Below are 15,677 nucleotides of genomic sequence, written 5' to 3'. Positions count from 1 at the left end.
TAATCTCCTTGACTCTTTTCCTATTTTAAAGTCAAACAGTATTTCAAAATTCTTTGACCTTGTTTAACCTTTGAAGCCTCTCTTATAACTGTAAAACTCAGAATTAAACAGCAAAGCTGTGAAGGCACAGCAAACAACACTAGTTGTTGGTACCACTACTGCAATAACTATCACAATAAGTATTGCTCATGTATGCTGAATGGATTTGGTGTACTGTGCATGTTTTTAGGAGTAGCAGGAGAGAAGTTATGGCATCAGTCAATTGTATGCAAATCACTACACTGTGGCCTAGAACAATTATTCTAGTAATGTATAATGTCAAACATTTTGAAACAGTTTTTATTGGGGTAAATTAATATTACATGATTGTATTCTAGAATTTACCCATACACCCTTTGATTTAATAGCTCAGGGAATACAAAATCACATGGTGGATGACTATTTTTGGATCTAGTGAAGATTACAAATACAACAAAATAATTAAATTCATTGCATATTTTGCGTTTAAAAATTGAGAGGCACCTTCACAAACAAAAGTTGTAAAGTGGTTTGGTGGAGAGTCACTTAAGGAGATACAGAACAGTTATATTTGAGTGTTCTGTATGCCCCAGTTTGACTTATTTCGTTCTACTAAATGTTGTAATAAAGGGTGTTTGTTAAAATGGGACTTGCTGCAGGTGGTCACTGACCGTTTATAAGGAAGCCAAATCACAGACCATCACAAAGTAATCTAAGCAAAAAATGGAAAGTTTGGTGGAAGGAAAAATGTGATACAAGAAGGTGCACAGACATAACTCCAGCCTTGAGAGATTTGTAAAACAGAGCAGAGGTTGGATTGTGGCTGGAGTTGTTGCTTGAAGAGAAATCTGCAGATGTTGATCAACTTTACTTAGGGCCGGATCTATCAAAGGTTTGTGTGTATAAAAACTTGAGCTATTTCACTGCGCACGCTAAAAAATGTACAAACTGATCTATCAACAGCGTGCTAAAAGGATTTGGTCTTTAAAACTTGCTAAATAGCGCCTCTTATCCATTTAGTACTTTTTCTGCAATGAATATGCAATATGGGGAGTTTACACGCAAAATTGCGTCTTGTGGGAAGAGAACATGTAAATATATTAATTTAGCACTCGCAAAGTGATTTATCAAACCTGAAAGCAATTTTGCTAACGGTATCTGACTCTATATGTAACGTGTTTCAAAAGAAGGTGCAAATGGTCTGTATGCGTAATTGCGCACACATGGCAGCGGTTATTGTCGCAAGAAGGAGACATCGAAATGAAGCAGATATATATATATATATATATATATATATATATATATATATATATATATATATATATATATATTTAATTTTTTTTTTTTTTGGAGGGGGTGGGGGTGTCACTGTAAGATTTAAATTTCTTAATGCACTAGTTTGTACAAACTACTTTGCCGCAAACCGCAAAACCATCATTTAAATAGGGCGTCTCCAACAGTTTTGCACCTGCCACCAGTTACGCAATCACTCTTGTTAAATCACCCGCAAACCATGGTTCAGCCCCTTGTGCAAAATTCCAGTTTGCGAGCGCAAATTACTGCACGCAAAATTGGATCTTGATAAAACCGGCCCTTAGTCCGTTCCATGTTCAGCACAGTCATCTATTGGGATATCTCTAGAGCATTTTGGATATCCCTATGCTTATTACAATAATATTGTGATAAATGGACACTAATCAGTATCTAAAATCTTTTTTCATTAGCTCTAATCTTCATTAATCAAAAAATGTGTGGCTGAATCTATGCAACCTATAATGAATTAATATAATAAAAATCCCTTTAAGAATTGGATTACTGAAACTATTTACATATATATATATATATATATATATATATATATATATATTCTTAAAACAGTTGCGGATCTAGACCAAATGTACCAGGGGGCCAGGAGGAGGCCAGCGTGTTTTCATGGGGGGCACAGAAAAGCATTAAATAAAAAAACAGGACAAGGGATTCAAATATATTACGAGAGCTACATAAAGTGAAATTTCTATTCAATTAGGTTTACTTAAAATTCTATTTATGAGGTCAATATACATTTATAATTTAGGAATTTTACATATTTTCACTTAATTTAATATCAAATTAACATTTTCTATAAAATCTTAATTAGAACTCAAGAAACACTCAATAATGCAGCTGTAAACATTTTTTTTCATTTGTTTAAAAAAAAAAAATTTAGCAGATGAAAACTGGGATCCTATCTCAACACCACTAAAACATAATTTGTAAAGAAAAAAAATGAAATGGATCCAAAGGACCTATCAGTAACCATGGCTACGTTCACATTGCAGCCTGAAATTACCCAAATCCGATTATTTTTGCCCACATACGCCCTGGATCTGATCTTTTCATGGCAATCTGAACAACACAAATCCGATTTTTTCCAATCTGACCCAGGCCACTTGGCTATGTGGTCCTGAATCCAATACGGATCTGATCTTTTCAAATGCGACCTGTGTCTAAACAGCCAGGTCACATTCATCCAACCTGAACATCATTAATGCCCAACAAAGGTCACTATTCTGTGTCTTGCTATGAAGACGCGGCAAGAAATGTGTAATCAGAGAGCAGTATTTATCTTTAACCATATTGAAAATATTGTGTTTTTATGGTTGGAAAAGACCACTAGATGCGCACCGGCACTACCATCCATGTTTACTTCTGGAAAATAAAAGCATGCTGGCCTGTGACGTCATTGCGTCCTCTACTGTGCATGCAGGACACTTGCGTTGTAGGACTGCAGTTCACACAGGAGATCACATACAAGTCGCATATATTTGAAAATATGAACGGCAACGTAAAAAAAAAATCGGAATTGAGCATCAAGGCCTGCAGTGTGAACGCAGCCCATGTCTGTTCCAGCGCATATCATCATTAGAATTTCTTTTAAGTATTATTTTTTCAGTACAGGGGACAGGACATAATTTACAGGGGCACTGGCCCCCGTTGAAGCCTGTCTAGAACCGCCCATGTCTTAAAATATCTGCATGGCATTCTTAACCTATAAAAACATCTCTAAATCATATGAAAGCAACTTCTCTAAAAAGTGCTGAATCATAAAGTTTGCTTAATGGAAATAAGGGGGAGACTTAAATTTGCCAGTTCCCATATCCTTGGGTAAAAATGCAAAACTTCTAAGATCAAGGCAGTTCGGTGTTTCTCATGGTTACATCAACATCCTCTCCAGCAGCGGGGAACTGCCTCCTCATCAGGGAGGTTCGTCGCAGCCGTTTCGTTGTTTTTAAGGTGGGAGCGGGCGGGGTGCAGTCAGAAGGAGCAGCAGCTGTCACACGCTGCATTAACCGCTGCGTGGCTCTCAGTTAGACATGAGAAATTAATAGAGAATTACTTCAACTAATGTTACAGGCGGATACATCTTTAGAGATTTAGCGAAAGTGCCGTTTAACTGCTAGTCACTGGTTAAAGTTGCTTTGCGCGAGACTAACTGCTGAAAGTTGAGCACGCGCGCGACAGAGGGACCACAGCGTGCTGAGACCGCATTTACAACCGACAAAGAAAAGGACTACAAATACAAAAAAAAAAAGATATTTAAAGATTTATACGAAAGAAAGTGGTCTGCATAAATTCTATTCAGCAGCACTAACCAGCGTAGAGGACGAATATCGAGTTATTATGGTAAGTGTGCGGCCTGGAGGCTCTTTCACCTCGGCTAATGACTGCCAACCTGTTTCAGTTCAGTCTTCTCTGCTTCTTTCACTCTGTGCTACGTGAAGGTCGTTCATACTCGGCAGCTCCTTGTGTGTTTTGTCAACGTTTAAGACGCCGAGAGACTAATAGAGAATAGAAGATTCAGCATTGAACTGCTTTTAATTCAACCTTTTTAACAAATTAGGATGGAAAAGTAAAGTCAGGCCGGTTACAGCTGGTTTGCTAGTAGTAAACACTAGCTAGTTAGCTAAACGCCGGTGACGTTGATGTTATAAAGTTAACATATGGTACTTTAAAAAACACCACTACTGAGAATCAACTTGTCATTTTTAATACGCATTATTGCTTTCCGGGATTATTGGGAAAAAATGCTTTGCTCAAATGTTAAATGAAGTGATTTCTCGGGTTTTACACGTGTTGTAACTTCTGCACGTGATATCGGGTAAATGTTAGCCGCTGCGTGTCTACCGAAGGTCGACGGGGACTTTATCCTTAAAAATGGGTTAGTTGGGTTTCAACGTGTTTGTTGTCGCTTATCACCAACATGTATGGTTAAATCGAGTGGTATAAACAGGTTTTCGGCGTATATGCAAGTTCCAAAACTCTTAGCAGTATGTCGACGCCACGTGCTCCTCTCAAACGTCTAAGTCGTTTTCCTTTGTTTATTAAAAAGGCAAAGCTGCGGATTTGTAATCAGGGTTAGTCTACAAGGTGGATTTTTTACATGCAACATTTTAACACGTAGCAAATACAGAAGAGTCATGTCTTTTGATGGGATGACGGGTTGCTTAACGTTGTGAAATGCGAGCTTTCCAGGCGGATCAACTCGCTCAGCACTGATCCATGCGAAGACAGAGGGGCGGGGCTAGGGTGAAGCAAACCAATAGGAGCTCTGGGTTTGGCGTTTCAATGTGTAAAGCTGGATTTACGGTTACTTCATTCAATGGATTGGATGTGATTAAATTTAGCCAATGCTTTTGTGTGATTGAACAATAGGCTGTCAAAATGCAAGGTTGTTCAACTTCTTCAACTGTGTTTCACCCTAAATTAAATATATCCGTGATCTAATCTATTGATATTTACTTTTATATGTGGGTGCACTGCTATTCCGTACTCTTTATGTTTGCTTGAGGTTTTTAAAGTTGGTGCAAATATTGAGATGTTAAACGTTCATGTACATGTCTTAATATATCTCACTGGCAATCTGTTACCCAGTATCAACGTGTGTAATGATCAGAGTTGTCAATACTGTACTTAAGTACTTTTTGATACAAGTATCTGTACTTTCTATTCCTTACATTTTAAAAACAAATGTTACTCGTTTCTCTTGGCTTTGGTTTAATGTTTATAAATATTTATTTCACGTCATGTCCGCCATCCAATGCAGATCATTGACGCATCCCAATCTAGTGAAAACTACTGTAATTGGATGAGTCGTATAATTCAAACACTCATTGGTTAGCTAAAAGAAATCATCAGAAGAAAGCAGGTGTTTTTCAAACTGCAAACGCGAATTGTCTATTCTATGCTACAATTCCGTATTCAGAAAAAGATGTTGAAATATTTGAAAGGGTGGACACAGGTGAGAGCGTATCGGAAGTACAGAACCAACAAGACCTCCCTCCCTCATCCTTAGCTGAAAATTGAGCTTTCAATTCATACAGTGGCATCCGGCTGTTTTTTTTTTTATTTTTTTTTTTAATAGGTTACTTTATACTTTAAGTACAGATTTATACCAATGTTTTTTTAGTATGTACTGTAGGAATGGAAACAAATGTCAAAAATGTTGTGGTGCTAAATTTATCACTACATACAGTTAGAGCAACAAACAGAGAATGTGGTTTGTGTTGAGGCGACAGTCCTAAACTCAAACACACCTCGTTTGGTTCCTGCCCTCTTTCACTTTGTTCTTGTCAAGCTTCTAATGAATAAACTTCATAAAAATCTTAAATTATTATTTTTTTTATTGTTTTTTGCATGGTTTTTGTAGCTTAAAGTTTATATTGAGATGGTAGTAAACTGTTCCACATTCCCCAGCTTTTGCTGCATACTTTATTTAGCTATTTGTTGTGTGTGCAGTCTGATGTTCATCATCTCTATCCTTACCATGCAGGTGACCACCAAGGGAACTAATCTTAACCCTAATGCCAAAGTGTGGCAGGAGATCCCAGCGCAACAGAACGACATCCCAGAAGTATCAGATGGTTCCTCCTGGCTGCACACAAACTCTTCCTCTGGTGAGATGACTGATGGTATGCGTCTTGTTGGGAGTTGTTCTTTTTGTTTTCATGATGCTGTTATAAAGCATCTAATGTCTTATGTCTGTATGATATTGAAAAGTGTCTTATGAGGGTTGAGTACAATATTTGCTGCTAACTCAGTAAATAAAAAATATGAAGAAACAAGTAGACTTTTGGGCCTTAAGTGTCTGTGCAGAGGCAAAATCGGCCCTCGTTCAGCTGATTATTAACATATCGAAGCAGAGCATTAATATAAAAGACTTTCTGCCTTAGGATTCTCAGAGCTGTTCTCTCCGGAGAGTAAAGGATACTCTATGGACTACCTGAATAGCCCTGAGGAATACTTCACACACAATGATGTGGAGCTTCCAGATTTGGGGTATTTGGTCTACGATCAACAGGACAATCCCTCTACACACGCTGAACTGTCTGAGGGAGAAGCAGTGACTGAGGAGAGCGTAAGAGAGTCATTAAAAAAGCGACTGGAGTTCTGCTTTTCTAGGTAAATCATCTTTGTTGCCTCACTCAAGGCTTTGTATGTATTTGGAAATGGCTTAAAAAAACAGGGAAACTAACCAAAATTACTGTGTTGCAACTGAAAGTGTTGAAACCTTTTTTTTTTTTTTTTTTTTTTTAACGCATACTTATCAATTCAAACATGATTATTTCAGGAAATAATTCTCCATGTCTGCATTGCAAGGTCGTGGTTTTAAGTCAGACAATTTTAAACACGATTTACAGGAAGTTTTGTGATTTCTAACTGGAAATGGTGTGGAAGAATTTATTATTCAAATGGAGTTTGAGTTGAAGTGGAAAACAATGCTGTATAAAATGTCCTATTTCTTTCAGAGAGAACCTTTCTAAGGATCTTTACCTGATATCCCAGATGGATGGTGATCAGTTTATTCCTATCTGGACAATTGCCTGCATGGAGGACATCAAAGCTCTCACCACTGATATGGATCTGATTCTGGAAGTATTGAGAGGTATTGACAATACTTTGCTTGTCGTAATTGGCATAAAATAATGCTTGTGGAGATGCTGTTGACATATTCATGTAAACGTTTGTTGGAGAAAGCGTAAACTGTGTTGAAAGCCTCGCCAAAGCCTGAAAAACTGTTCTATGTCTTAACTGTTATATTTGTGACAGTTGAGGAAGGAAGTGGAATTCTGTCTCTAAACTTTTACCGTTCACAACCTCTGCAATGCACTTGGAATAGTAAAAGTATGGTTTATGGATTTGACAAATCAGTTTCATTCCCCATTCTATTTCATTGGGACATTTTCCCCACCACTTTTGGGTAACTAAAGCATTTTGTCAACTTATCAAGTTTGTGCTTCAAAAGCAGTGAAAGTCCATCTTTTCAAAGACACTGCATGCATGCAGAGTGCTAAAGCATCTCCTTGGAACTATATTAACACACCCAAAGCCATTTTACAAGTGGTCAATTAAATCACAATGACACATTTTTATTTCATGTGTACTGTAGCTTTAATTTAAAATTATGTTGGAGGAAACATCAATTTAAACATCATCAGACCTTCCCCAGACTGCATTAACTTTATTCTATGCTGAACTGCAGTGGTAGACAGTCGAGATTGAAGCTGCAACGGACCGATGTTTTAATGATGTACTTTATGTCCCCAAAGAACTCTTAATATCGTTAACATTACAACAACTGATTGCTGTGAGTTTTTTTTTTTGCATCACATCTGTTAGTCCCTCCTTTGAAATCAGGGTCTACCAGCTCCTTTCCAGACTAATGTACGCGGCGTGAATTAGTCTGGCGGGCCGAGCTTGTTAAAGGAGCTTGGTGTTAGCATTTGGTGTGGGACTACACAGTAAACTGTCTATCAAGCCTTTTAAGTGAGAACCGTGAAGTGGTGCAGTAAACAAGTATGTATCACAACTAAGTACACAAAACCAGGATTGTCAGAATATATGGTATAATTACAGTAATTTCAGGCAGGCTGTCTATTTCACAATAACAGTCATTAAATAAGTGGTAGAACTGCTAAATTTTCTGTAGTTGAAGAAACTTGTTTCATAATTTAGTCCTAAAATCTTTTGTGATCTACACCTCAGGCTACACCTTATGATCTACACCTCAGGCTCACAATTTTTACGGTAGACATTGATATAAATAAACCTTTATTTTAACTCTACCTTTTGAGGATAAAAAGACATAAAATGAATCAACGAAATGTTTTCTTTAACAGTTAAAATCCTCAGCAACATGGGGAAATCTAATTGCATAGTGGTTTTAACAGCTTTTATTTTAACCCAGCGTACCCTTATTGACATAAAGCTTATGTAGTGGTGTCTTTTTCTTTCTTCTTCTTTTTTCTTTGTACAGCTTCTCCCTTAGTGCAAGTTGATGATGCTGGTGAGAAAGTTCGACCTAACCACAGCCGCTGTATCATTATTTTAAGGGAAGTGCCAGAGACTACACCAGTTGAGGTAAAAATTGCTGCATACTAAGCCGTTTTCTGGATTGAGTAAATAAACTGTAAAGCCTGCTAAGTGCTCATGGGTGCTTTTTCCCCCCACTGCTTGCAACTTAATTTAGAAAGCTTGTTGTAAGTCAGATATCGGAGATGGCAGATCTAAGCCTGCTTAGTGTTTCTTTTGTGCCTTAAATTCATCTCAATAAATATGCTATTTTATAGTTGAGTTTGTAATATTCTTTGATATTGAATCCATATTGCATTTATTTTTTTCAATAGGAGGTAGAGGCTCTTTTCAAGAATGAAAACTGTCCAAAACTGCTGGGTGTTGAGTTTGCTCACAACAGCAACTGGTACATAACTTTTCAGTCGGATATGGATGCACTGCAGGTACGCTATAACTAATTTCTTTAGTTTGATTATTATACTTATAGATTTTACTTAACCCTTTATAGGGCACTAAGTGATATATTTTGAAAATCAACATTTTCATACCATTTTTTTTTGTTTATAAACCTAAATATAATTGTTAACTATGCTCAATAATGTTTGTAAGTGATAAGAAATGGTAACTTGCCCTATAGTGCCACAATTGTTTTATCTTTTTAAAATCTAGTCCTTCATTCTTAGTCATTTTTTAAAGCACTGGTAGCTTTGGTAGTTCTCAATAGAAAATAGGTAAATATGATGACTTTGAAAAAAATACATTTTGAGCATAATCATCAGTTCGGTTTAGGGGACAGTTTTTTTTAATGAACTAAAATAAAATAGCTGTTGAGTGAAAATTTGTTCCTTTTCTTTTTTGATTCTCATTCAGGCATACAGGTACCTACGAGAGGAAGTTAAAGTCTTCAAAGGGAAACCCATTATGGTAAAAAAAAAAAAAAATTTGATGTTAAATTGAAATATGCAAGATCAACTTTCATTTTCAGGTGTCATGGAAAAGCCAGTTAATTAATCATGTAAAGGCTTGTGGGATTTACCCTTAGTTTTACCTTGGGTGGATAAATGCCTTATAAAGAGAGGTGGTCTGTCTAAAATGAACAATGCCCAGTCATGTTTCATTTAACAACATCACCTTATTCTTGTGCACATTGTGATTACTGTAAATCCCTTTTCCCATTTTTTGTCCCACCTATCCACAACAAAGCCAACTGCGTATGTAGAATAAATTATGTAAAAAAAGGTCAGTTCTACAGTTCTCAAAGCTCTTTCAATACTTTGGGCTGTTTCATATTTTTTCCACAATTGAACCACAAATTTTGGTGTATTTTGTTAGGATAAGATGAGTTAAGCCAAAATAAGCAGTGACTTGATCATTTAGATGGCCCATGTAGTCTGTTTAAATCTTAGGATATCCAGCTGTTCTATAAAGGCCTTGAAGGTTTGTGAAGAAATTACATAAATCAGAACCAGGTTTTTTTGCCTGAATTCCACACACTGTTTTGATACGAGTACACAGTGTACATTACAGCAGTGAGTATACATCAGATTCTTTTTAAATATGTCATTCTATAAGACAGCACTGAAGGTCAGACCCTGTGGTACAATATAGAATCCTCTGTGTGCGGATCAATAACGGTGTGAACTTTTCTCAGAGGCTTGATTTCTAAATAGTTGACAGTAAAATGACCACATCCCTAAGTAAAAATGTCCGAATAAGCATGCAGGGAACTAAACAATTCCTTATAATACTGTGACTTACAATTTGACAATGCATGACTTTGATTGGTTGATCTGTCACATTTCCAAAGAATGTATCCAAACTTAAGTTTTAATGTCGTGCAAGTCAAAGGTGAATAATCCTTTAGCAAGGCCTCTGTTCACCTGTCCCCAGTGATGATCAGTATCGCGCTTGGAAGGACCCATATGCACTGTCTATCCAGGAGGACCTTCACTTACTCTACATAAATCTTGATCTCTGCTTTACCTCCTCCCTTACTTGCCCTACTCTTTCCCTTCAACCTTTCCTCTCCTTACCCTTCTTTTTCTCCTCTCCCCTTGTTATAGCAGTGTTTTATGGCCTCATGACCGTGAGATTATGAGATCTGAGGGGATAAAACGACAATAAAGCAACAACACAAAGTTTCTAGAGCTGTTCTTGTACATTAAAAAAAAAAACCAACAGCTTTTTTTCTCTTTAGGCTCGCATTAAGGCCATAAATACATTCTTTGGGAAGAATGGAGGGGTGTACCAGCAGCCAGGCCAACCACAGGCCCAGTATGTGCCTCCAGTGTATATGCCACCGGTGTACAGCCCTCAGCAGGAGTATCCTGTTTACCCTTTGGTGTCTCCTACCTGGAACCCCTCGATTGTGCCACACTTTGAAACGCCACTGGTGAGTACTGTACAAGGTTTTTTTTTTTTTTTTTTTTTTTTGTACCTTTTCAGATAAAGTTTTTGTCCTCTTCAATACAGAATCCTGATAAAAAAAAAATATATATAAAAAATCTCAAACCTAGTTAGGTAGATGCCTCCTTTTTAACATTACTGAAGTTCTGAACAGCAAACTACAGACATGTTTTTTGTATGGATGGATTTTTTTAAATTTTATTTCTTATTTTAAACAATCTTTGTAGGCCCCTTTCCCCAATGCTGGATTCGTGAATGGATACAACAGTCCTGGGAACTACAAACTAACTTCTGGCTCGGTCAATGGCCATCGTCCTAATGGCAGGAACAGGTACATGCAAACTATGATACAGATCTCTTTCATGTCTGGTTTTGAATGATTTTGTAATTAAATGGGTAATACCAGCTGGTTCTTTTCCCTTTTAAGCTTCAGTACTTAAAGTGTGAGCTTAATGTTTACATGCTGAAGCAATAAATAGGTTTAGATTCATCCTTAAGTAGTTGGGTGACGTCTTTCATGAAGATAATTGCGCTGATGCACGTTGCATCATTTTATCAAATTGAGTTATAAAGTTAAAACACTTTCAGATAATTTGAACATCTTCTACTCTGTTTTAGTGCTCGTCTCAAATAAACTACTTTGCTACTTTGTTGGCAGTCCTAGGTTATGACCCTTTAGAATTGCCAATGTACCTATCTTGCTGTAAAGATGGGTTTAACATGCCTGTATATTTCATTTTTATTTATACATTGGCTTATTCTTTGTTCTTAAACATTTTGAACTGCTTACATTTAACTGTAGCTTTTAATTTTCACTATTAATGCATGTTGTTTTCTTGTTAGGAACCATGTCAAAGGACATCATAGACCTGGAGATCCTATTTCATCTAACTTGGCTTTAGGGACAATGATGAATGGCATCTCTGGTCCAACGGCACAGTCTGCTTTATCTGCCTTCAACCTTAGAGAGGCGTCCTCATTGTTCTCGACATCCAGTGGAGATCAGGGCCGTGCAGGAAGAGACAGGTCAGCTAAAGTCTTTATTAGTAGAACGAAATTTAAGATGTTAGCATTTCCTACGAAATGCAGCAATATATAATGCAGTGAGTGTTTGAGTTATGTTTTTATTTTATTTTTTTCATCTGTCATTTTTCCCGCTCTTAAAAAGTTATTTTGTATTTAACTGGGGAATAAAAATCAATTGGAGTTTGACACTCATTGTTTCTACTTGATATGTAATGCCTAAGCTTTATATGTTTGGTTTTCCATTTAATTTTTTCCCCCCCCAACTCTTTTGATCTTTTTTTACATAGAAGGAATGGCCACAAAGGCATGAGAAGGAAAAAAGAAGACGAGTTTTCCACGGTAGGCATTCCGTCCCCTTTTAAAATCTATTTTCCAAAATATGTTTTTGCTTCTCTTTGTTTTTAACTTTCTTTAAATGAAACAGAAACCTGTCCCGTTGATGGAAGCCAAGGCAGCCCCTCCTAATTTTGACCTGGCAGGCTCTAGCTTCCCTCCTTTGCCAGGGTCTGTGGTCCCTGTTCAGGAAGAAACTGTGACAGAGGTACGCCTCTCTGATGTCGTCCGTGGCCTAAAGCTTCAAGCCAAGGTAACAATCCCTCTTCATAGCAGTTATGCTGAAATGGATTGATTTCGCTGCATGATTGTAATTTTTATTTGGTTTTTCTTTCCTAAATTGCATTTCAGACAGGAAATCGTGAAAATATATTAGCTGTTAACACAAAAGGCTCTAAAAGTCCTGCTAACAAACAGGATTCTACCTCCCCGTGTACTACACCAGCTGTTGCTGAGATGCAAATGGCAACACCGCCAGATTCAGGGTAAATAATCAGCAATCAAATCACTTTTTATTATAAAATGTATTAATAATAAAGACTCATTTTCCTTATTTTAAATTTTAGTGCATGTCTAACAGTAGACAAAGGAGATGAAGGTGAACCAGTTGCTGTGCAGGGAGACCTCGCTCCATCCACTGAGGCTGAGTGTAAAACCACTCCAGAAACACCCCCCAGTGTGAGCGGTAAAACTGTTTCTCAAAAACAGTCATCAGAGCAAGAATGGGTAAGCTAGATCTCTAAATGTGACACTCGCATTTTCACACTTGTTCACTCTTCATGCAGTTCTGTTAGTTTAAGGGCTTCCATGATCTACCATTATACCAGACATCTACAGTGCAGTGTGCATCATTACGTTTCAGATTTATTGTGCCTAATCAGTTTTTTTTTTTTTTTTTTTTAAGCAGGAGTCAAGAAAGCTTAGCTATGCTGAGGTGTGCCAGAGACCAGCCAAAGACCCACCGCAAGCAGAGACGCCATCCCCCTTGCCTCCTGTCACTTCCCCCAACCACCCTCTGAAAGAACTCAAGGTCAATACTGTTAAGGAGCCTCAGCTGAACACCAAAAAAGGTGCTGAGAAAGTTGGAGATAAACCTTCTCGACAGCTGTCCCGTACATTCCGTGGCGCTTCCGGTCATACCAGAGCAAAAGGTTCCGGGATGAAGATCCGGGAACATCAGAGGGGCTCGAATGCTAGCAAGCAGTTCCCCCCACAGCGAGGACCAAAATCCAGTGGCAAAGAGCAAAAAGTACCCCCACCCATACAAAAATAAATGCATTTCAGAACTTTACAGACCTTATTTAAATGTGTAAATATGTAAATACAGATGGATCTATTTCTTTTGACAGATTTTGTCAAATATGTTTAAATATTTACTGTGACTTAAAAGTCAATGTTCCTTAAAGGAAAATTTTTATTTTAGCAGTGCTTAAATGTTAAGTGTGTAATTTTGAATTTAATTTAATATGGCAGTACTTCTAAACAGATATCCTGACAATGTATTATGGGTATTATTATTTTTTTTTTTTTAATCATCTGATGGGGGAAGTTGTGCTTATCATTGCAGGAGGTCTCTTTAGCATCCTGGTGTATTAAATTTAGGGTGACTGCTCAGGTTTTTATTTGGTAAAGATGTATTTATTGACAATGAAATGCATTAAACAGGGGGGATAAAACAACAGAGGATTGGTATTTGAGGATCTCAAAACCGTAATTGTTTAGTTTTATTTTTTTGCATCAGATTGTAAATTACTTGGATTGCAATTATTGAATGTATTCCTCCATGGTGATGGATGCATCTGTGGGGGAATTCCAATCGAGATTTGGAAATAAATTAGTTTTTCCTTTTTGGATTTTGCTTTTTAAATGTGTTTTAACATAGTTTGGAGATATTTGGTAATGCTTGCTTTATTTTCTGTCACTTTTTTTTTTCCATCAATTTTTTTTGGACCCTAGAATGTATGGTCATGTCATGGTACAATTGTGCTGGTTTAATAGAAAACTAAGTTTTCTGCATTTATTTTATTTTTTTTCTTTGATGTAAATGTTAGTTCAGTATCTCTTATAGCTGGAATACGGTCACTAGTTTAGCTGCTTCAGTAATTGTGGAGCATTGCTATATTCACTCAAAACATGTTTTTTTTTTCCTAAAAGTGCACAAGGTGTCAAAATGATTGAACTTAAGCACTTGTTTAAAGCAGCATGTGATCAAATTTAAGATATTGCCAGATGATTATTTTGAATGTAAATATTGTTTGTGTTGTGTCAATACATTACTATTGTAACATTTCAATTTTAGATAAAAATTGTCAGTGGTAAGCTACTCTAGCCTAAAATGTAGCATGAAACTAAATTTAAATCCTAAATTTCCTATAAGTCCTTTATTCTTCCTTTGGTCTTGGAACTGGAGAATATTTTATAAAACCAGATATGGTTGTATTAAATCATATTTGAATGTTTATCTGGTGACAGGTTTGCCTCTGTAAATAGGAAAGTAACTAAACTAAATTTACAAGGTTTAATGAATTCTTTTCTACTAAAGGACTAAAAGGATCTTTTTGTTTTTGCCAAAAAAAAGGGACAAGAGGCTAATCAGTGCATATATATAAAAAAAAAAAATCATGTTTAGTCAGATTCTCAAGCTACGATTGGGATTTATTTTTTTCATATAGTTATACAAAAATATAAATAACATTTTTAGATGGACCTGAAAGAAAAGTTGGATTTGCAATTCAGATGTTTTCTCAAGTCAAATTTTAAAGCCTTTTTTTTCTCGTTTTAAACAAATTGCCATGTTTGAACTCACCCAAATAGTTTGCATTTTAATAAAAGGAAATTTTTGTAAATGCCATCTATGGGGCTTCAGCTTCTAGCTTTTTATTGTTGCATTCTTCCTCTTTTGTAGAATTTTAGAATATATATTAGTTATTTGTCTTAAGGGCTGTCATTGCTATGGAGTCTAACATGATACTTTGCTTCTTTTTTTTTTTTTACTTGATTTGAATTTGTGTGCACTGATCTTATTTAAAACCAGCGAATGGGTGGGATTATGTTTCAGTGTTGAACACATACCCGTGGAGGTGGTCAATGAAATCCACTTATAAGATGCTTAAAATTCAGAAAAATATTGAGAGTAAGATTTTCATTTTGCTTTATGTGATTGTTTAAAATGTGGAAAACAAGATGATACAAATTCCTTTTTTTTATGATTTTGGTTGTGGATTTCAGCATGTTTTTGCAAACCTTGTGCCTTTTCAGCACTAGGCACCCTGATTACGTCCTATAAAGTCCTGCCTGGTTTATTGTCCAATTATGGGAAATGTGTATTTTCATTAGGAGTGCTTATATTATTTCAAGCTCAAGTATTACTTTATTGGAGATTTTATTTTAGGTAAAAGGTATAGATCTTGGTTCATTTTACTTATCTTTTAACCCTACCAATTTCATTAAATATTTAAAGTTCCTTTTAACAAAACAAAAACTTTTTTTTTTCTACTGAAATACACACTGGTTTATCAAGCTAATATTGTGTAATAATAAAGCATTTTAAGTAAGACTAAATC

The 15,677-nt window shown here is 36.3% G+C and overlaps 1 protein-coding gene across 3 annotated transcripts; it reads left to right on the top strand.

Moving 5' to 3' along the window:
- Positions 1 to 3,289: 3,289 nt before the first annotated feature.
- larp4ab (La ribonucleoprotein 4Ab) lies at positions 3,290 to 15,664 on the top strand. 3 transcript variants are annotated; one of them, XM_038275250.1, is made up of 15 exons: positions 3,290 to 3,681; positions 5,828 to 5,951; positions 6,228 to 6,456; positions 6,804 to 6,940; positions 8,312 to 8,415; positions 8,682 to 8,792; positions 9,220 to 9,273; positions 10,547 to 10,741; positions 10,983 to 11,086; positions 11,599 to 11,781; positions 12,069 to 12,120; positions 12,206 to 12,367; positions 12,466 to 12,599; positions 12,681 to 12,840; positions 13,019 to 15,664. In XM_038275250.1, the coding sequence occupies exons 1-15, from the start codon at positions 3,679 to 3,681 to the stop codon at positions 13,385 to 13,387; spliced, it is 2,121 nt and encodes a 706-aa protein (XP_038131178.1). In that variant the 5' UTR covers positions 3,290 to 3,678; the 3' UTR covers positions 13,388 to 15,664. The 3 variants fall into 3 exon arrangements, with proteins under 3 accessions (XP_038131178.1, XP_038131177.1, XP_038131176.1); XM_038275249.1 differs by having other exon boundaries at positions 5,828 to 5,966; XM_038275248.1 differs by lacking the exon at positions 3,290 to 3,681 and having other exon boundaries at positions 5,822 to 5,966; positions 13,022 to 15,664.
- Positions 15,665 to 15,677: the final 13 nt, after the last annotated feature.

This window comes from Cyprinodon tularosa, unplaced genomic scaffold (assembly GCF_016077235.1).
Source record: "Cyprinodon tularosa strain WSP-4 unplaced genomic scaffold, ASM1607723v1 ctg95, whole genome shotgun sequence".
NCBI classification, from domain to species: domain Eukaryota; kingdom Metazoa; phylum Chordata; class Actinopteri; order Cyprinodontiformes; family Cyprinodontidae; genus Cyprinodon; species Cyprinodon tularosa.
The sequence above is the reverse complement of the archived record's forward strand: the minus strand, read 5'-3'. Positions and strand labels throughout refer to the sequence as shown.

Coding starts and splice junctions, on each gene's coding strand:
- larp4ab (XM_038275249.1), top strand. Junction 6,457..6,803: donor CTGGAGTTCTGCTTTTCTAG/GTAAATCATCTT, acceptor TATTTCTTTCAG/AGAGAACCTTTCTAAGGATC. Junction 6,941..8,311: donor GATTCTGGAAGTATTGAGAG/GTATTGACAATA, acceptor TTCTTTGTACAG/CTTCTCCCTTAGTGCAAGTT.